General features: G+C 31.9%; 1 protein-coding gene across 1 annotated transcript; it reads left to right on the top strand.

The window, feature by feature from the left end:
- The first annotated feature begins 381 nt into the window (after positions 1–381).
- Positions 382–23,347, top strand: LOC132726039 (gamma-tubulin complex component 4-like). The gene is made up of 16 exons (XM_060711289.1): positions 382–525; positions 3,271–3,406; positions 4,326–4,486; positions 4,967–5,023; positions 5,418–5,497; positions 7,931–8,132; positions 8,574–8,751; positions 9,245–9,369; positions 10,848–11,004; positions 17,339–17,446; positions 17,970–18,099; positions 18,924–19,101; positions 19,540–19,674; positions 20,130–20,246; positions 22,384–22,523; positions 23,009–23,347. The coding sequence occupies exons 1-16, from the start codon at positions 451–453 to the stop codon at positions 23,013–23,015; spliced, it is 1,986 nt and encodes a 661-aa protein (XP_060567272.1). The 5' UTR covers positions 382–450; the 3' UTR covers positions 23,016–23,347.
- The last annotated feature ends 68 nt before the right edge of the window (positions 23,348–23,415 follow it).

The following is a 23,415-nucleotide window of genomic DNA, read 5'->3' as shown; positions in this document are numbered from 1 at the left end:
CAGCCCAGTTGGCCTTTTTATACAAATTGCAAATACAAGGTACTGTAGAACTTAATTAATTCAATTTTCTTGAGGTTAATCTAATATATTGATTACTTGTAAGATAATTGTAGAGCTAGACATTTTGAATTAATACAAAAGATAATAACTATTCTTGGTTTTCAGAGGTAATTCACTTTTTTACAATATTACATGTACATAATTATTATCAAAGCAAGATAAAAGTTTTGTCTTCTGACTTTATTTTGAATATTTCACATTATTTCTAGTTTATCAAGGCTACCGACATATATAATATAAATTGAATTTTAAAAACTGCTATCATTTGGCAGGTTGTTTTATGTCTTTAAGAGAAAGAATATTATTCTTGTAAAACTCACGGCAACGCCATTAATCAAGCTCGCTAAATTTCAACTTCCTGCCTCCAATCAAACAAATTCAAAAAACAAGATGCTCCATGAAGTGTTATTGGCTTTATTGGGTCATACAGGCGGTGTCATCAAGGATACAGGAAATGGGCTGAAGGTTGTTACTTTTTATTCCTGCCAATAACACTTGGCAGTACTCGGATAGATATGTTAGTTTGCCACTATTGCTTTGAATATTCATGATATTTTATTTTGTTATTGTGATGATGTAAACTGTAAAAAGTATCGTTGTAGGCTCTATTTCATGAAATAAAAAAAAAAAAAAATAGAGGCCATAACACAAAATTGCACAAAATGAACATTTTTACAGGCATAAATTATTCCTGACATCTTCACATTCGGTGAAGTTGCTTCATTTAGCAGAATCATGTCATTCATGGTGAATTCACGAATTCGAAAACCTAGCTAAACGCCGTTTTCCGGTACTTTCTGTACATAGCTCTGGGGAATTCACCTAATGGAGTGTAATAGCGAACTCGATGTTTTCGGCCTTTTTAAAATTAAATTGAAATAAAATAGTTATTTCTTTATAAGAAAATAATTAAATATCATTGTATGAATAATTCCATACAAAAAATAAAGTAACTACACAAGTTTACGCAGAAAATAACCTTATTTATTATGGAAGATTCCACTACGTCTGTTTTCATTTTATTGATTTTCATTATAAACAATTTTTTTTTTTTAAATTTGCAATAGATATAATTTAAGGAATATTGATAATTTTCAAATACATCAATTTTTCTCACCTTAAACGGTAAAATAATGACAGAAAAATAGAAATATCATGTAGTTGTGTTATGTACTTCATTTGGCGTAATTCCCCAGAGCTGAATCCTTAACGTACCGGAAAACGGTCTTTAGCTAGGTTTTCGAAAAGGTCAATAGTATACAGTAGTTAAACTTACATGTATATGAACGTAGGCATTGCCTATTAATAGGGAGTTCAGATAAAAAAGTTTTTTTTTTTTTTTTTATTTTACATTTTACGTTATAAAGGTCTTATTTGGTATTTCTTGCAGCACTTCCGTTTTCAATTGGAATACCTCAATTATTATTCCATACTTTCAATAATGTCTTGGATTGTCAAGGAAATCAGCCCACTGTCCCAGAGAAGATTTTTTCAGGGTAAAAATAGGAATTTGGAACTTAGATTTGCAAATAATTTGGAAGTGTTGCAATTTTATGCATTATTTTTATCATCCGAATCTTAAGATAATTACATAGAAATGTTTCAATTTATTAAAAAATAGAAAGGTACATTTAATTATTGATCTACTGCATGTACATTGATTGTGGCGTATGTCAATGATATAAATTGCAGTGGCTTTTTGGATATATCGCGGTGACTAACCAGTGAATGTTCCCTGCTGTGCAACTTACGCAGTGATTGTTCTGGCTTCCAAAACTTTATAAGCTGCTTTTTTAAGTTTTTAACATTTTTTTCTTTCGTCTGATGCTGCAAATTCACTGTATAAAAACAGGTACTCTGAATACCTTGCGCTACCACATCACATGCTTTACTGTATCATACAGGATTTGTGCTGCTATGTTAATTTTAGAAACATTTTTAAAGTGTCCCTGAAATCAGTCTGGAAATTATGGCATGTATGATTATTCTTAAGATGAAAAGTTGTGATTGTGTTATTGGAATACCTCGCCGATTATCATTGAGTTACATTAAAAATGGTCCAATTAGAAATGACACTGAAAAATTAACTGATAGGTAGAAAAATTCACTGATAGGTATAAAAATCTATATAATTTTTAATTGTTTTTTATTTGATTTTAAATATACACATGTAGTCTATAGGCGGTCAAGCCAAAGCCTTTGATTTCCCCGTATAATTTATCACACACACTTGGGGTCAGATGATAACCCAGCTTCCAGTCTGATCTGTTTCGGTCATTTCTAGGCAAATTAAAAATCCCACTTATCCTCAAATGTCCCATTTACATCATTGTCCAGAAAATCATCAATTCTGTAGCAAGTGCTGATAAAGTAATTGTTAACCACTGATATCATAGGTCAGCCGAGAGATAAATATAAAATTTAGACTATAATAGAATGTCTTACGTTTTTATTTTTAGGCAATAAAAATTCAAAGAAATTTATTCCCATTAATTTTTTATATTTTAATAATTTTTTAAAATGAATTTTTTCTTTCAGTCTGTCACGTGACCAGTTTGACCTCAAAATTTTGGGAATTTGTTTACATTAACAAACATCATACATGACAAATCCCCAGACAAAGTTACTAACATGAGCTCCAGAACTACCTTGTTGATAACATATGCAAAGTGACAAAGAAAACATCAAATACGGTCAAAATAGTTTAAGGAATTATGCCACTTTTTAACATAAAATATTTATATTGGTGCTCTTGCTCACTTTATTATCAACAAATTTTACTCCTAAAATATACAGTTGAGACTGATCAAGTAGATAGGCAACTTACCATAAAATTCCTATTAAACGCCCCCGGGGGCTAAACATTTTTTCCAAAAGGGGGCTATTATTACATTACAGCTTTTCCTAAATCCAAAAATCATTGTAAATACATTTAGTGTTAGTAAGTGTCGGTCATAACATTAAAAAGTGTTAAGATTTTAAAGTTCATACTATAAAATAAAATGAATTCTGAATGGTTTGAATGAAATTATGGATTTACTCATGAGTTCACCACTGATGAGTATCTTGTTTTTCTTATCAAAAGGCCTGGGGGGCCTTTATTAGGGGAGGGGCGTTTTTTTATTAGGGGAGGGGCGTTTATTAGGAATTTTACACCATGTATCAATGATAAACCTCATCAATTGAGATTTACAAATATTTTTTCTACAGATTCAAAGTGATCTACCATTTCTATCATCATCTGATGAGGAACAGTTGAATTATCTGTGTAGACTTGGTACTCATTTCTCTACACTCAACACATTCATAAAGAAATATGGGACTGGACCATGCCTACCCCCACAAGGTAATCTTTGATGCATGCATGCTCTTTTTAGATAAATCCTGTATGACTAATGGTTTGTAATTCAATTCACCAGTTCTTCATAGTTGCAGGAATAAACAATTTATGAGAAGTAACATTTTCCCATGTAAATAAGTTATCTAGCTAGCTTGTTGCAGAAAGTCAGAAGCTTTTACACACAGTGACATGCATGTATTTGAAATAAGATCTGTGTAACAGTGCAATTGTGTGACAGTGTGATTCAAATCACCTGCCCTTCTTTGTAGCAGGTTCTAATTTTTTCATGTAAGAAAGTTATCAACATCTTGCTAGCATATATAAACTGAGTGGCTTTTGCATAAATTCATAAAGTTTTTCTCCATGCTAATACTGGCTTAAAAACAGGGATATCACATAGCAGTGTTGATTTTAACTGGGACATAATATAAAGGGTCAAATAACTACTGACTAGACAAGCATTCTTATGTTGGAGTCAAGTTGACAATGAAAACTGAGATCGATCAGAAAGCATAATCTTTAAATCATATATTGATGCTTTAATCATTAAAGATTATATTGATCAATTTCAAACGCATTATGTTGGTTTTGTCATGACGAGGCTCATTTATTATATCACACTGTTTGCTTTATTATATCACACTGTTTGCTTTAAAGTTTGAACATTCCATTTCACAACGTTCATGATTGCAAATTGGTGGCATGTGCACCTTATTGGACGAAATGATAACATGGTGTTAATCTCCAGTTGTTTGTCCCAATATAAAATGTCCCATGTTTGATCTATAATTAAAAATTTGAAAGTTTTATATAGGTTACAACACAACAGCTAACAACACTACAACTTTTTAAGGGAATAAAATATTGTTTAAATGATAATGAAATACAGGGTTGACTTAAAGAACATTTTATTTGTTTGTAAAAGGTGTAAAACAAGAAGGACTTGCAGGCCTGTATTTGAAGGCATTTTGTAGTGGCCTTGACAAAGTACTTGGTAGCTACAGGGCAAATATACTAGAACTGGAGACCAATTTAATGAAGGACCCTCATCTCTCAGTATCTCATCTAGTGTGCCAACTTCAACAGGTAAACACGAGTTTTTATTATTCATTTTGCTAGCTTTGAAATTTCTGATAAATTTCCAGACTGATAATAAAAGCCTTTTATACATAAATGTCCAAACTGATACATGTAAACGTAGCATTTTGACTTGGCATATATGATTGCTCTTTGATAAAATAATATAAATTTTCTATCAATGAAAGCCCTGTGATTTTAATGGCAATGATTCCATAATCATGTACTATCATATGAAAATTATCTTTAGAAAATAAATCTGTTATCAATACATGTTGATCCATCTATTCTACAGTAAAACCTGTGTTAAAGACCACCTCTTAAGATAACCCTTCATATAAAGGCCATTTTTTGATATCCCTACATTGATTTTTATGAAATCATGTAACCTCCAAATAAGACTATTTGTCTATCAAGACAATAATTTATCTCACCCCTAGGATGGTCTTTATCTACAGGTTTGACTGTTGTATATTTTTGTAATTTCAGTACCAATTGTTGCTTCCAGCTTTAGTTTCTGTAGTTGAACAGGTCACAAGTCATAAGGTAAAAATTACATTGATCTTATTATTTAGATGTCAGTGACTGGTAAATGTTAATGTGCAAATATTATTTAGATAGTGAAAAAGCTGTGTAAGCGGTTATTCTTTTTACATGCATGCCAGCAGGATATGTATCACATCAGTTAACTTAAACATTATTTTTTGTAAGCTGAATTGTGTAAAAATTTTTGCAACCTATATGAAGTACTTTGGTGTCTTCTTCCTGGAACTATCTAGCACTGGACCCTCTTAACAACAACCAAAAGTCTTTTGTCTCCCAAAGGGTGTTGCTCTGCAAAGGTTGTACTGTAAACCAATGTACCGAAAATGTGAAGAAAATATTTTTTTGTATTTGAATCAATTTGTTTATATATTCAATATATTGTTATATTTTGCAGGCACATGGTTGTTATATACTGGATATAATACACAGACATAGTGAAACAGGCCATCCTCTTGTCAAAGATGTCCTTACAAGGTAAATGATGCCCTATTCTTGTTCATTGTTTATAAAGTTCAGGAAATTAAGCTGAAAAATGAACATTAATATTTTGCTTTTGAAATGGAACCATTTTTAGAATGGTTTATCTGTTTGAGTGCTTTTGGTTTGATCATAGTGTGTATATTCGTTTTAAGTGTTATAGTACCTTCAATCTTTTACAGTGTGTAATATCTTAAATTTTATGTTCATGTTTATCTAATTGACAGTTTTAACCTTTTCCCTTAAATAAGCGTGTTTCAACGGCTTTTTGCCCCCCCTTTTTTTGAGGCCTCAAACAGTGAAAAAATGCCCTATTTAGGCCCCAAACACTGTTTTTCGTTTGAGAAATGTTGTAAAAAAAATTGACCTCTTTTTCGGCGCCGTTCCCCATCCAAATATTACATCAGGGGGTTGCCAGAAGGGGGATGTGCCCCCTTCTGTTTTGGGGGTTTGAATGGTGCGGAGTCCCCCTCATCGCCAACAAAATTTTGGACATGTGACAGGCTAAAAATGGCCTCAGGTCGATCTTAGGGTAACTAGTAACCGACCCTGAAAAGCCTTTTACTATATCTCAATTCATTGAGAAGTTGCAGCACTTTAAAATCAGTTTTGATGGAAAAAAACAATGCAAAATAGTGATTATTGGCACTTTGGAGACGTCCACCGTTGCCATGGTAACAGGAAATTTACCATTGAGCATGCTGTTACAGAGGCTATGGTGTAGTCAACATTTGTGCCAAGTTTCATTAGTATTGACGCATTTTTCATAGTTTCATAGCAGTTTGAACTTGTTACAGGAGGCTTTTCGATGAAAATGGCCATTTTTCGCAATATGCTCATGGGGTAAAAGGTTAAATGAAATATATGTATAGATTTAAATAATCAACTTATCTTAAATTTTATTTTTCAGATAACAGGGTACTATTTACAAATTAAAGGGTTGAATAACAAACAACTCATTGAAAATACCCTTTATAAAAGTGTTGTTGTTTGTTTTTTGTTTTTTTTCAAAGAATTGTGTTGTTGTATATAATTAGCAATTACAAGTATATACAACTTCAATGAAATGTATGTACCCATAAACCATTGCTTAATAAACTACAAAATAACATGAAAAAAATGTGGATATATTTACTTATTTATAACAACTGACAAAAAACACAGACAATAACAAGTGTAGTGGGTAAATGCACCTTTTCAATGCAATAGCATCTGTAAAGGCATAAGGATGCATTTTAAAGCAGAGCCTTCATCTTGCTTAAAAGTATATGTCTAAATTGGTAATTCAGCATTTCATTATCTGTATATTGGATAGTGAAACAATTGATTGTGCCATGCCTTCCATATGCTAGTGTGATGTCATTTGACAGTTTTGATAAAAAAGCTACCAAGCTGTCATTGCATTAAACTGTTACATTGCACCCTGTTCATGCATACTGTATAGCGCATTATATCTGCGGTGTCAAATGTTGGCGTTTTTTAAAGTGTTTTGAATTGGCGGGGTCATAAATTGGCGCAAACGCTTTTAGACTGCCAAATTAAAACACTTGTTGGCATAAATATGGGGTCATGAATTGGCGATTACAAATAAAGAATAAAAAAAATAAATAAAAATAACACTGGTCACGCAGTAGTTGTCTGTCCTCGTTTATTTTACGGCATACGGTATACCTATGCTTGGTCACCTTTATCTTTACATCGTGCTAATTCTTATAATTAACTGGGATCAGACAGGTGTAAATATGGTACCGTGTGGTAACTGGACCATGGAAGAGAAAGGTATGCCCTATTATCCTGCAGTCTTTAAAGCGTGAAAAATTGTTCACGGTCACCACAACTGATTGCTATATAATTACAGTTATCATTAGTTTTATTTCAAATTATGAAACATAACAGTGAAAACAAAACAAATACTAGTTTACTTAAATTCGATAATAAATGACATTTAGATTTGTTTCTCGTCGTGTGATCATCTTCGTAATAAATACAGTATATAGATATATAATTAAATGAGTTTCGTACCAAGACTTAAAAATAAACAAATTCTTTTCAGCTTACTTGTAATGTTTATTTTTATTACAAATAATCAAGGGAGATTACTCGGACAAAGCTATTTTACCATGAGTTGTCTACCTTTCAAAGAATAATGGCGATGATCTAAAATGGCGGTGCTTTAAATTGGCAATGTTTTGAATTGGCGCTACTGACCCTGACCGCCAATATAGCCAAATATAAACCCCCGCCAAAATAAGTACTTATACAGTACATGTATTTAAAAAAAATGCAACAATGGTACCAGGTCTGGAAAATCTATTCCTTTATGCATTTTTTCTTCTATGTTTATGTATGCCTACATGGGCAGTTTTTATACAAGTAATTAGTCATATATTGTCATTCAGTATGTATTATTGTAATATATTGATATTTCAGAGTGTTACATGTATGTCATGGTGTGTTATTCAAGCATCTATGCAGCTGGTTATTGTATGGATATGTTTACGATCCATACAAGGAGTTTTTCATCCAACCAAATGAAGGGGAATCACATGATCAGTCACATGACCAAACTAGCCAATCACAGGACGATGATGATGATCTAGGAATTATGGGAGTAACAGGAAGACAGCTGCAGGTTAGAATTTAAAAAAAATGCTATTACAGGACAAAAAAATATTTGTTTTGGTTAATTGTATATCTTTTGGACAATTATATCAGTTCAACAGATTTATAATTTTGGTCAATTATTGTATTTATAGTACATTTATGTGTCTAAGATAATGAACAATTTTATTGTAAATGCAATTACTAGAAGAATGTTGTAAAAATTATATAGTAGCCTCACTCTGCTGCCTTAAGACATAACATACAATCTTTTATTCTTCTTAAGAATTGTGCCAGTCAACACTATTTTTTGAAGTTCATTTAATTAAGACAATGTAACATTTATTTACTTTTATAAATGACAGGTGTTTTTATTGTCTATATCACAATTTTCAAATGAACACTCAATTTATTGATTTTGTAACCATTGTGAAGTGCAGAAAAAAGGTTAAGCACCATTTTTCCTTCACAGAAATTACTGAAAATGAACACCCCGGACAGTAGTTCATCGACAAGTCATCTGTTCTCAATAAAATCAGATCTGTTGCCAGGATACATACCTGTACGTGTAGCCAGCAAAATTTTGTTTGTTGGAGAATCCATTCAGATGTTTCAAGAAAAAGGAAAATCAGCCGTGTCACGTGGGAAAAGTAAACTTTATATTATCTGTAGTGGTTATCTTTTAGTTTATATGAATTTATTTAAGTTTGATGGTGTCGGAAGCTATAATTTTTATTGAAACACTCTCGAATCCATTCCTGGAACTTACCAGTACTGAGCAATGAATGTAAAGTTTCTGCTCAAGGAAATAACGGCTTGCCCCTGATAGGGTTTGAACTCATGTGGCCAACAATCCTTAAATTACTAGACCGATGTGTTAACCACTTTGCCATGCCAATGTTTTCTTTTGTTGCTAAACAATTTGTATCGATAACTGAAAATGCTTGCCTTTGGTGTACTTGGTAGAATAATTGTTTGAATCTTGATAACAAATTTATTAAAGTATACTCCTCATTTGTACTGTCGACACATCGTTATTTTCTATCAAGCATTGAGAAAAGTCAAGAGCGCTCTCCTAACAAGAGCTCTTGTTTTGTTTGTCCTCTTGATTTGTTATTTAATTTTAGTGTGTGTATTTTTCAGGTAATATTTTAGAAGGAAAACAAGAGAAGTTTGCTAAAGATCTACATCAGCTTGCCCAGGAGCTGCCCTTCAACAGTATGAAGTTTGAATCTCTTATAAATGACATCAGAACACAAGTAGCTGAAGTAAGTTGGCATGATAGTGGTAGTTTGTTGTTTTACATCAATTTATGTATGAAAGAATAAACAAGTATCTACTTTTTGACCAGAAAAGTAGAACACAGTTTTGAAAGAATTAATAAATAACTTTATCATATAAGCCACAGCGCGGGAGTGTAATAAACCCATTTAATAAAAACAATATTACAATATTCATGTATATAATTAATTAATATTAGACTTTGACGTGACATAATTTGCCTTCAAAACAGCGTTAAAGTGCCCTAATGTTAGTATTACACTATAGGCATGCCAGTGAAAAAGACCCTTTGTAAATGTTCACCATTCATATTTTAGATATGTGATTTATAGAATATTATATTATGTAGATTCAATGTTAATTTTATTGAACTCATTGAATGAAACAATATTATGCTCATCAGATGCAAGCATAATATAATTTTATTCAACTTGTTCAATAAATTTAGTAATACACACATTCAATATGTTTAATAAAACAGTATTTTTTATTTGTTGCAGTGTCTATTGTATGTCTGAAAAAAAGTAGCTTGAAACTGCTTAAGATGAAAAAACACGAGACGTCACCTTAGTGCAGTAACTGTTTAACTCCTATTAAATTAAGAAGGACTTAACCTGTTACTGCACTAAGGTGACAAAAAGTACTGTATAAGTACTTATTTCTGCGGGCTTAAAATTCTGTGATTTTTGTTAAAATAAGGGGTTTTAAATTTCTGCATATCTTATTCCTGCGGTGTCATCTTTCTCGCATTAATGTTTTTTTATTTCTGTGTTTTAATTTAGATATTTTTACAAAATTAACCCATACAAACAGACAACATTTCAAGATTTGTTAATGTAACATGTACAATACTTCCGGTAAACATGCAGACGACTTATAATGTGTTTCATCATAATCATCATGTATCGGTATATAAACGTTAATAAACAAAAATCAACAAAGTGCAATGACAACAATTAATTGTAATTCTGCATGTGTATAAATATGTAGAGTGAAAAATAAACAATGGTGAAATTGCACGTAAACACAAAATATTGTACAAATACAAAAGGGTATGCTTATTGCACCCGTCACACTATAATAGTTTTATTTAAGAAAAAAAACTTAGGGTGAGCGAAAATCATACAAACATAATATTTATTCAAACAGAAAGAACAGGTAAAGTAACTTTTTTTCTAATATCTTATTCATGAAAGATACATAAAGAATCATATCTATAAAAGCCGATAACAGTACATGGTTATATAATTATACAGTACCGATCGTTGACATATTCCGACATAGACATATGGGAAGGCTTAATTTTCTGCGGTTTTTAAATCTGCGGTGTCGTTACGAACCGCAGAAATAGCAGAAATAAAGTTCCCGCAGAAAAAAGTACTTATACGGTACTAGATCCATTCACTGAAAAATTATAATCTTATATTTTTTTCCCGATTGTATATTTTGATTATTTTATGATCAGGTACTGTGGAAGATCTTAATAGAGGAAGCAGACCTGTTGGCACATTTACGTATTATAAAAGATTTCTACCTGCTTGGTCGTGGTGAACTGTACTTGGCGTTTATAGACCAGGCACAACATCTACTGCGTGTCCCTGTGTCCGCTACTACAGAACATGGTATTATACACTTTTTAACAACGAAATAATCGAGACATACTTTTTGTTTTGAGACGTACTTTTTGTTTTACACTTAACTCAGTTTAATTAATTTTATAATTTATTAATTAGCTTTAAATTCATTGTCTCATTAAAGTTTACAAATAAGAACTTTTTTATGCAATTTACTTGGAAAGATAAGAAATACAATGTAAAAAAAATAATTCTAACACTATCGGAATTTTTTCTATATAGACAAAGAAGGCCGGAAGCGTGCATTTTTCTACAACACTGCACTCGCCGTTCTTATTATCTCCCTGTGTATTTTCACATTGAAGGCGCCATTTTGTTTAAAAAATCTGATAAATTAAAACAATTTTTTTCGAATTTTGTTGTGAAAACTATCTAGAATGAAAGAAAATGGTCTAACTAAGAAAATTAATCCGAACACCAATATCTTTAATTCAGTCGTTAACGCTGTACAGACGTTTAAAGTGTTGTTTACGTGACGTCACAATGTAGCGCCAAACAGCACGTGCAAAACAATCAAATCAAGTTCGCTATTTAATGTCGCAAACGAGTTTAGTTTTACATTTATTTCACTTTTAATAATTTGTATTTCGCTTGGAAAATTATAAACTGAAATAAATAAACAAACAAAGTTGTATCAACGTTTTCAAAATTCGTTATTTTCAAAATGTTTCTACAAACGGTAGATTTAACAGTTTTTTTTCAACCCACTGGAACGGCCTCTAAAGAACGTTTCTATTGGAAACTCTGAGGCGAAAACAAATTCAACCACCAAACATAAAGTCCAACGTTATAATAAAAATTATATTTTTTCTTGACGTATTAGAATGGAAATAGATATCAATTCTTCGTGCATTATTGTATAATAATGCACGTTTTTCGTTCAAATGCTTTGTAATTAATCACTCAGGCCTATCGGCCTTCCTGATTATATTACTACGCATTTGAACTCAAACCGTGCATTATTCTACAACAATGCACTCAGAATTGATATCTATTTCCTAATTTAATTATGCATTTAGTATGTTACTTATTGGCCATAAAACCTAATTCTTATTATCAATTTAGTTTTTCCTGGCAGGATAAAACAGTCATCAGTATTAATTGGAATGGCAAAATATTTTAAATGGGGGCTCTTATTAAAGTCTTGTGACTATGCATGGGTTTCATTATGAACCTGTAGCCAAGTAAAATCCCCTGTCGCATGTTTTGTACCACTCAACTACTTACTATAGTCTGTCCCATCAAATTTGAACATTCCATTTCTTATTTAATATAATAGTAAAATCATTTAAATTAATGTCATGTTAACCCTGACATCAATATCTCTAGGCATGTTTTTCATTTTTTTCATAAAGTCAGTAATATGGTCAAAATGTTAAAATTATATTTTTTCCCGTTGACTTACGTTGTAACCTGACGTGACGTCCATTTCAAAATGGCGCCGCCCATATAGACGTCATTTAGTGTCGTCTCACAATTAGCGTGAAATGTACTCGGTAATTATAAAAAAATATTATTCTTATTTACTTACTGATCAATAGCTAAATGTTATCATTAAAATGAAAATTGACAACAAAGTTGGTGTCAAAAAGGCAATTTTACTAGCAAACCATTATTTAAAATAATCAAAATCATTTGAAGAGAAATTATCAGGAAGCTTTATAAATTCAAACACACAAAGCTTTAATTAATTACCATGATATACTGTCGTATTTTATATTTTTTAAGTGAAAAAGAACAATGAAGTGATTTGATTAGATAGCTTTTTAATCAAGCGCGTATCTTGAATACCACAACGCGTCGTAGGGGAGCGAAAACACTAGCTATAGAAGACTATAAAAATGGTTCTTCACTAATTAATGTTTAATTTACATAATTCTGTAGTTGTCTGAATTCTGTCCATAAGTGTGTATCACGTCTATTCAAAAATAAATAAATTGACCAGGTTCGATGGGATACATAAATATGTTACCCTTCATATTTCGGGAGCGATGTCACGAATGCGCTAAAACTTTCCGTAGGTTTCAACTTTCACAAGAAATCGCCAACAAATACTACATTATCATGCAAATCTTTCAAAAAATATAAAGAAAGGAAAACTGATTCACTATACGTTCAGCATTGGTTTGCTTGTTACCACAGTGTCTACTTTAACTAACTCCCTCGCTAACGAGAGAACACAGACTCGCGTTCGAGGAAAATGTAAATTATAAGAATATATAATATCATGCTTTCTAGTTTAAGCAATGATCATGCTTTCTAGTTTAAGCAATCAAACGTAGGCCTATACACTTTAAGCTCGTAAATACAGAATAAACTTTCCGTCTCACAATTCAACAAAATGTCAAGAAATACCGGCAGTGATTTGATATTATTAAGAGTAAAGTTCAATAAGACTAGTGACAATAAGTGTTTTTTGTAGACTCAAAGTATTACATATAATTATTTTGTTAATATGAAGGGTAGATCCAGTCAAAGAGAAACACCGAGTGACGTTCTCAATAATTTGAGCCTTCCTAAAATTTGAAAATATTCAGTGAAAAAACAATAGATCTAGCATATTTTTCGCGGGAGAAAAAATACCGCGTATTGTATATTTTGTAGCTAAAAGAGTAGGATTTACAGAAGTCTTGAATAACGAGATAATATGTAGGGAAATTATTCCTGAGAAATATATAAAATAGTTTAAAAACATAAAATCAAAACGAATGTTATATGTAATTATGGAAGAAGTATTGTACTGTTGTAGATTCATGTCATTAAGACTAGTGTGTTTAAAATTATTTTTAGATCTAAATGTTATCAAAAGTTTTATATTATTAATAATTTATATGAATTGAAGGTATACGTTTTACAGTTTCAAAATCTGGGTATACAAGAATTATTTTAAATGCCATCAAGATAAATTTATCTCAACGCTTAAAATTATCTTTTTGAGGTTACATATGCCTAACCGCCCTCTGTCAATGCCGCAACTGGAATCATCCATTAAAAGCGCGAGACATTTTTGTTACGTCATATATTTCGTAAATTGTTGTTGACGTAATAAAGTTGTTTTTTTTCGTCAGGAATCCATAAGCATTGTGATGTTGACAACTAAAATTGATGGGCCGTTCTTGAATTATGGATTTGGAACATGCTGAATTATGATGTGTTTCATTTACATATTTCATTTGCTAACCCAGATAACTCCACAAATTGAACAATGTTTTAATAATGAGACGGATTACCAGTTTAAAAAATCTGGATCATCAAAAGTGTAGGAGTCATGTCATTCAGGATTTTTGAAGTAAAATCTTGGGATCTACGGAACTGGATAGAAACCGGCAATGAAGGAATCTTCAGACTGTGAATTTGTCGTGACGTTTATAAAGTTCATAGGGATTCTATTCAGCTTAAAAGTAAGTGCAATTTCTAGATCTACTCCAAGTGACTCGGTGTTCTTGTTGCTTATTTTTAATTTTTTAAAGTTTTCCATCATGCATTGCAACTAAACTGTTACATCGTGTAGATCCAGCTTTGTAAAATAATCATGAAACGACCCCGAGAACCTCATGTATATTTTAGAAACATGACACGTGCTTTCTCCCGTTCATCTTCAAATGAAGAGTACTTCGGCAATGGCTACGGAAAATAAACAACAGAGATTTACCATAGAGAAATCAAAATTTGCTTTCACAAGAAAAGTAGACACTTTAGAGTAAAATCATGAAAAATCTCGAGGGTGACTTTTTTTTAGTTTACAAAAAAGTTTTATTTTTTATTCAACGTCGTTTTTTTAATTCATACCAGGCAAAAGTTCATTTCCATTTTTAATGGGACAGACTATAGTATGTTGATTTCTGCCACATACTGTTCTGGCTGGTACTTATTTACCCTTCGTCTTTAGATTATGACAAAATGTTAACACGTCTATTGGTTTAAACATATTTATTTAACCTTGGTTGCGAAACAAGTTCTTGCAACTTATTTTAATCAATATCGAGTCCGCTTCCTGGAACTAACCAGTACTGGTGTCATATGAAGGAACATGGTTGTGACCAGATTAGGGCTCGAACCCATGATCCCTGGATTAAGAGGTAGACACCTTAATCACTAGGCTGCCACTCCCCTTAAACACGTCTATAATCAAGGTTTTGAATGAAACATACATTGTAGTTTCTTTCATAAATTTTAATATTCTGCTTTATATGGCTTCAAGATGTCTATCATATTTGTATATTAGATATTCTAACACTATCGGAAATTTTTCTATATAAACAAAGAAGGCCCGAAGCGTGCATTATTCTACAACAATGCACTTGCCGTTCTTATTATCTGTCTGTGTATTTTCACATTGAGGGCGCCATTTTGATTGAAAAATCTGATAAATAAAAAACATTTTTTTATCGAATTTTGTTGTGAAAACTATCTAGAATGAAAGAAAATGGTCTAAATAAGAAAATGAATCCTAACACCAATATCTTTAATTCAGTTGTTAACGCTGTACAGACGTTTAAAGTGTTGTTTACGTGACGTCACAATGTAGCGCCAAACAGCACGTGCAAAACAATCAAATCAAGTACGCTATTTTAATGTCGCAAACGAGTTAAGGTTTACATTTATTTCCCTTTTAATAATTTGTATTTCGCTTAAAAAATTATAGAGTGAAATAAAATAAACAAACAAAGTTTTATCAACGTTTTCAAAATTCGTTATTCTCAAAATGTTTCTACACACGGTAGATTTAATGACAGTTTTTTTCAACCCACTGGAACAGCCTTTTGAGAACGTTTCTATTGGAAACTCTGAGGCGAAAACAAATTTAACCACCAAACATAAAGTCCAATCGGCCTTCGTGATTATATTACTACGCATTTGAACTCAAACCGTGCATTATTCTACAACAATGCACTCAGAATTGATATCTATTTCCTAAGTATATGTACAGAAAGATGAAAAAAGTATTCGTGATTTGGCGGCCATATTGGATTTTCTGTCTTTTACATACATAACTTCAAACTTGATTTTAACATTAACTGAACGAGTAAACTAACTTTTAAACTCGGTTTACTAACCTTAATACTTAGTTAAATGCCCTTTGAACCTTATAACTTGCATAAAATATCCGTGGTATAGACTTGTACAGGCTCTGAACATAGGCGGGTGTAATCTCTTGCCAGATCCGAAAAATTTCGTCAAATAATATCTGCTCACTGTTAATGATAACTGTACTGTTTGAAAGTTTCCGTTTAATATATAACCAGATATTTTCAATTATGTTTAAATCAGGTGATTGTGCTGGCCAAAACATGGATTTAATACCGTTTCTGGTCTTATAAAGATTGACACTGCGTGCACAATGAACAGGTGCGTTGTCGTCCTGAAAAGTGTAGGAGTTATCGGGGAAATGACGAGCAATAACTGGCCAAAGATTTTCTTCTAAAATTTCCTCGTATTTTTGAGCATTAATGTTACCACTGACTTTCGCTAGAGTACCAACACCATGCCAAGTGACACACCCCCATATCATCACTTTGATCACCTTCTTGTTATTGGAAGATTTCGGAGTCAATAAATCAGGTCTATACCCTTCGTCACGCTTCCTCCATATCAAAACTCTATTGTCACTGCCTATTACAACTTGACTTTCATCAGAAAATATCACACGATCCCATTCACCTACTACTTTAGACCTTCTTTTCTCTCTACACCAAGAAAGGCGCTTTGCTCTATTCACCTTTGACACAATAACTCTTTTCTTACTCACTCTTTTAGAAAATCCATGTTTATGTAAATGATTTTGAACAGTTCTCTTACAAACTGGCGCTGCTCTCCCCTCATTAAATTTACTCGTTATGTCTGCTAATGAAGCCCGACGATTGCACTTCACAGTCCTTTCAAGATGGTGATAATCTCTGTCTGTCACTGATCGAGGTCGGCCTGATCTTTGTAAATTTTCCACTGATCCTGATGATTTGAATTTTTTTAAAACAGATGAAATGGTACTGTGAGGTTTCTGTAGAGTTCTCGAAATTTCCGCTATTGACATTCCATCATTATACATACAAACAGCAATATTTTTTACATCAATGGTCAATTCTGAACCTTTTCTACCCATTTCAAAATAAGCGCAGAAGTAAACATTCAGTGACGTTTTTCTAGCATAATTTTACGTCAGCATGTTTTTCCAATAATTTATCTATAAATAGACTACACAATAAACAACCAAGGTCATTTAAAATCGTTATGGTGCAAGGGAAAGTAATCTCTCGGTAATAACGTTATGACGTTATCTCCCATATTAACAAATACTTTTTTCATCTTTCTGTATGTTTTACAGATGTAAATGCAGCGTACCTGTGTGCTGCTAGGAACGTTTTATTTCATGATGAGGCATTACTACAGAGGTTCAGACTCTCCGTTAAACAAGCACCTAAACCACAGAAAAGTAAGTGCAAGTATCTACAATTATACATATCTAAATATATCTACATAATACTATGTGACTATGAATTAGCACAGACAAGGTAACTGTAAATTTCCAATGGCAACTTTTTTTCTAATTTATTATCATTCACAATTTGCATTTGTCAAATTCATTAAAAAAAACCCTGATTTCATGATTGAAAAAAATTCAATTGCTCAAACGTGATGGTTTTCATATGCAAGAAATCTATCCAGCTAGCTCACAGAAGGTTGGCAGTTAGAACCTGTCCCCGGTTTTTGTCTGAAAAAATCCCACTGAGGCCCCTTTTTCCCTCCAAAATTTGAAAAAGCCAGGACTTTTCCCCATATCGTCCCCCTTAATGCATTTTCAGAAAACAGGTTAACTCTTATAAATTATGTAAGAAGCTAACACATTACTGCACAAAGGTAACAATATGACCTTTACAGTGTGTGACTAAAAACAGATCAAAACAAAACAGAAAAAAACAACAACAAACTTTGCAATACATTTTGTATGGTTTCAGAGGATTCCACAAGCAGTAGTGGGAGTAGCCAGTCATCTACAGTGGTGGACATAGGTTGGAATAGTCTGTCCTTGAAATATTCAGTACAATGGCCGCTGCATATATTCTTTACTCCAGTTGTTTTAGAAAAGTAAGTACTTTCTCCCAGTACTTTTATAATGTGACATGTAAATTGTTAGCCCCATCTAGTAACACAATTCCTATCATAGAATTATAACTGCATGGCCTAGACATTAACATAAGTCTGTTACTGTTTAGAACTGTTCACTATTTAGGGGAGAATATGTGTAAGTGGCCAGCTCAGTCGGTAGTGCCGCTGAACGGTATTTCGAGGGTCTCGGGTTTGAGTCCCCTGTGACATGTCTAACAATTCCCACCAGTTATCTAAGAAATAGCTAGCGGTGGTGGGTTCAAACCCTGTTAGGGGAGAAAGCGTTGTCTCCTTTAGCAAGAAACTTTGCACTCATTGTCCAGTACTGGTTGGTTTCAGGAACAGATTTGAGAGTGTGCCTATAAGTTAATAGTTTCCTATACATTGAACTAAGATGAAGTCTGTATAAACTATCATAGAAATTGGAAAACTTGTTTTTCTTTTATTTACAAATGTTGAAGGAGTCTGTTTCCTATTTTAAGAAATTTCCTGTTTTAAGAGTATATATATATATTAGAAATTATTTGATAATATGAAGATGAAAATAGAATTTATGAACTTTGGTCATGTTTTTGCATGCCAGTTGGTATCTCCAAAAATTACTGAAAGGAATGGGTTGAAATTTCACAGACTTTTTTGAAAGTATAATAGGAGGTCAATATTCAAGGTCAATAACTCTAAAATGGATTTTGACAGATTGTCTTACTATCAAGCACTAAGAATATAAGAGCAGGCTGTACTACCAACAGCTCTTGTTATTGTTAAGTCTGACAAATAACAGATGATATGATATAATTCACCAGGTATAACAGAGTGTTCAGATTCCTGCTAGTGGTCAGACGGACGCAACTTGATCTTCATCAGTGCTGGATCATACAGATGAGTAGAAAACACGGAACTAACGAGCCGGCCGAGGCGTTAAAATGGCAGCTTAGAAATCATATGTCATTCCTAGTTGATAATTTACAATATTATCTTCAAGTAAGTCAACTGTTTGAATGACATGTTAAATGTTCATTAAAATATTGGGAGATCTTATAATTAAGTTATTTAGCAACACACCTCTTCAAAATCATTTACTTACTTAATAGTTTTATAGTAACAAGTATTGTCATGGTGTGGTGTATTTTAAAATTAATTTCCAAGTATATCTCTTAATTATCTTTTTCACTTCTTTTTGTTTTAAGTGCCAAAGCTGATCTATGCACCAAACTCAAATTTTATGATTTTAGGCTTTTGGACCTCATTGAAGTTCCTTTAGTTATGTTTTAATGATAAACTTATCAGAATTAATCATTGAACTTGTGATTATGTTTTTGTTTCATAATAATCTAATAATTGATCAATATTGATCAATAAATTCAATAATTAATCCAATAACACACAGAATTTATCTGTTTGTAACTTGTATAATGACAGGTTGATGTGATAGAATCTCAGTATGGTATACTAGTAGAGAAGATCAAAACCACCCGAGATTACGAGGCCGTCAAGTTGGCCCACGATCATTTTCTCTCTGCCCTTCTTGCCCAGAGCTTTGTCCATATGAAGTCTGTAAGTGTTGATAATTTTACAAACTTTTTCTCTTACTTAGTGGGAAATTAATCTGTCAATGAGTAGTCTATTTTACTGTGGAAGAAGAAGCAATTGGTTAAACAGATGGCAGATTTAAGAATTTTGATTTTAGAGAGAAGTGCTTGCTTTTTTCATTAAAATTTGTGGATGACAGTATGACTAATGTAATACCAGTACACCTCCCTCTTTCCTGAAGTGAAATACTGAATAATGATTATGTCAACATGGGTTTCTATGATGGATTTTATAAAAGCTTAATATGAAATCAAGATACGGTTATGTGGTTTTCAAATTTGTTTGATTTTTTTTTTTTTGTAGATTTGTGTTTCATTTGGAAGGGATTATCAAACAATTGAAGTTGCTTGGTTTGGAAATTATAGCAGTTTGTTATTTAATGTATTCAATATTATCTCCCCTTGTTGTTGTTTTTTCAGGTTGCCCATTGTTTATATGAGATTTTGGATCAGTGTACAGTGTTTACCTCCCTTGTTGTACGCTGTGAAACACCTATGTCACATAATGATGCCTTGCAACTGGAAAACATTGCCAAGGTAATTTCAATCTAGATGTGTAAAACATGGTTAAGTTGATTTTAAAATAAATTATATCCATTCACTATGACATTTTGATTTTATGCATTCTGTCAAAATATTACAAACTTATATGTCCTCCATAATTATAATTTTAAGTTTGCGTTAATCATCATGAGATGAATGTGGAGTGGAAGAGCTAGGTCAGTAAGTTCAAAGTTAACATTTGATTTAGAGGTCAAATTTCATTTTTTTTTTTACCGGGGCAGCAAAATGATTTTTGCTGGGTTTATCTGAAAAATTAAAGGGGGCTTTTTTAAAGATGCCAGCGTCAGAAATAAAAATTTTTTTAAAAAAATTTTTTACATGCAATTTTTTGTTTAAACCCCCCAATACCCCTTAAAATTTCAGGAAATAAAGAAAATTTTGTTTTGTAATTTCACAAGAAAAAAGGTTTCTTAATTGGGGGGTCACTGTCAAAGGGCCCCATAATTTTAAAGCAAGGTTTTTGGACAGAATTAGGGGCCCTTTTGAAAACTTAAAAAAAATTCTTTGTTAAAGTTTTGCATGTAATGTCAATCAAACTTGAATTTTCAATTTATTATATTATAAGTAACTTTTACTCTTTACATTTTACTTAAGGTTTTTACAGTTTTTAAGACCTCCATTTATTTTGTATTTTTGCTGAAGTAAGAAGAAAGAAGACTGGCAAGGCACCAGTGAAAAATAAATTTTTACAGTTAAAATATCATTATGGAAAATGATAATAATAAAATATACATGTATTCACTATAAATAATAAAATATACAATGTCCATTGCAGTTATGCATGAAATCAGATATAATTTTACATATTAAACTATTCAAACTATTCCAATGCATCTTACACTCCAAAGATTTTGTCAACTTCTCATTTATAAATGTGTCGAACTGTCGTTAAATAGGTGAATTTCATGGCTGCTTCATTTAATCATCGAAATGCAGTCAAACATTTAATACTCTCATACCATATGTTAAAAGTAGGTTATTTTAAACTTACAATTTCAAGTTTTTTTTAAATATGCAAAAAAAGTGCAAAATTTGAAGATTTTATATACAGTTTAAATATAAAATGATTTTAAAGTTAAAATGTAGTGGTATTTACAAATGTATAATTATAAATGCAAGCTAATATTGTAAATGTTATAATTTTTGTTATGTTAGAAACAAACAAAACAAAAAAAACGAGCAATTTTCTTTGTCTGAAAAAAATAAATTTGATAGTCATCTCAATAAGTAACACATTTTGTTCAGATTCATTTCAGATTTGCAGGTGCCCCTTCATGAAAACCCTTCACATATTCTATATTGGAAATAATGCACTTTAAACAAGTTCATAAGCCTTTATATAAAACGTTTTATCACATTTAGCATTCTTCTGTCTGTTGACAGAATGTCTAAAGTCATGATGATAAGAAAAGTAACTCTTATAATAGTGATTTTACAAGCTAAATCTTTTCACAACCAGTGAATTAAAGTGTCATGCTCATTTTTTCATTGTCAAGTTTTATTTAATTAACTATAAATTGACTGTTTTCATGGTGACTGACCAACAGTTTATACTTGAAAATGTTTAGAGTAAAATATAAATCTGCCTAAAATGTAAAAAAGGCTGCCCCACTTTTTTATGAATTGCATTTTAAAATTTAAATTCCTACAGATATTTCCAGAAAGTTCTTTAGATCTTGTGAGTTATTGTTCATTCATGAGAAGTGAATTATAAAATTGAAAGGCATTATGGTAAAATGTAAACTTATTTTGACTTTTACCTGTTTTCTCACTATTTACCATTGGGTCACTGTAAACCATAATAAGGGGCACCCATGGCCAAGTGGTAAAGGTCTTTGACTTCAAATCACCTGCCCCCTTACACTGTAGGTTTGAATCCCAACAGACTTTGGATACTTTCATGTGAGGAAGTTATCTAGCTGGCTTACAGAACATTGGGAGTTCTACTCTGGTGCTGGTTGGTGCATGAAATAATGCACACAAGGGCACCGGACGTCTTTCTCCACCAGTAAAGTTGGAAAGTCACCATATTACCTATACTGTGCTGGTGCCACTTTAAGTGCAACAACAACAAAAAAATGTGATAAAATATTGTTTTAATTTATTACAGAATTTACAGCGCCAGTCAAGCTTGTTATTTAAGATGTTGTCAAGTGTAAGAAGTAACAGTTCCAGTCCACATTTAGCACAGCTATTACTACGCCTCGATTTTAATAAATTCTTCTCCATATCTGGTGGCCAGTTAGGAAGGTAATTATGACCAAAATGTATTTCATATGTTATTCTTTCGAGTTTGTTCGAATATAAACCTGTCTGATTGGCTTACTCAAAGAAATGTTTGGTCTTGTAAATGTCGTATTCATAAATACGAGGTCATTTTTATCTCAATCAGATTAAAATCAGCTCCTAAATAAAGCTACACCTTAAGGATCTGACAGTCACCAATTTGAGGTCACCATTTCTTGACCTTCAATAAGCCAATCAGTGGCCACTTTTGCCGATTGGTTTTATTTTTAACTAATGGAAAAACCAAGAACATGTAATTTTCAAGATTTTAAGTTACCTGTATTACATGTAAGACTAGTTATCGATTGATTTCTAAGCCATTGTTTACTTGATACACTAATTACTCAGTAGTGTTTGGTTCCATGGAACTGATCCGAGAGAGTCTATGGTATTATATTTATTTACACATTCAAACTTAAAAAACTAATATACATGTAAATGTTTTTCAGTTACTGAATGGGATTTTATAGACCTACAGAATGAATGCTAAACTGTGATAAAAGTGCCATATTGAACTGGAGAAATATTGTATACATTCAATCAACAGAGAAAGAACATCTTGTACACATTACATATAGAGATTTTTGGGAAAGCTATGACCAGAAAAGGATAAATTAGCTAATAAATATGTGCTGCTATGTTACTTTAACTTGTCAGATTTATTCAATAGAATACATTTGTATTGGTAAAATGCCTGATTTGAAGGGGGGAAAAAAAACTTTTCTGTAATACATGTATAAAGAAACTTGTTATGCAGTTGCAATTTTAACAAAATAGGCACTTGAATTGAAAGTTAATATTGTACTAGATCTGAGTTATTATTGTCTTTATTTTCTTACTGAATAAACTTTGAAAA

The sequence above is a fragment of the Ruditapes philippinarum genome, unplaced genomic scaffold (assembly GCF_026571515.1).
Source record: "Ruditapes philippinarum isolate M1 unplaced genomic scaffold, ASM2657151v2 ctg4713_1_1_1_1, whole genome shotgun sequence".
Taxonomy (NCBI): Eukaryota; Metazoa; Mollusca; class Bivalvia; order Venerida; family Veneridae; genus Ruditapes; species Ruditapes philippinarum.
Note: the sequence above shows the minus strand (reverse complement) of the source record. Positions and strands in the feature narration are given on the sequence as shown.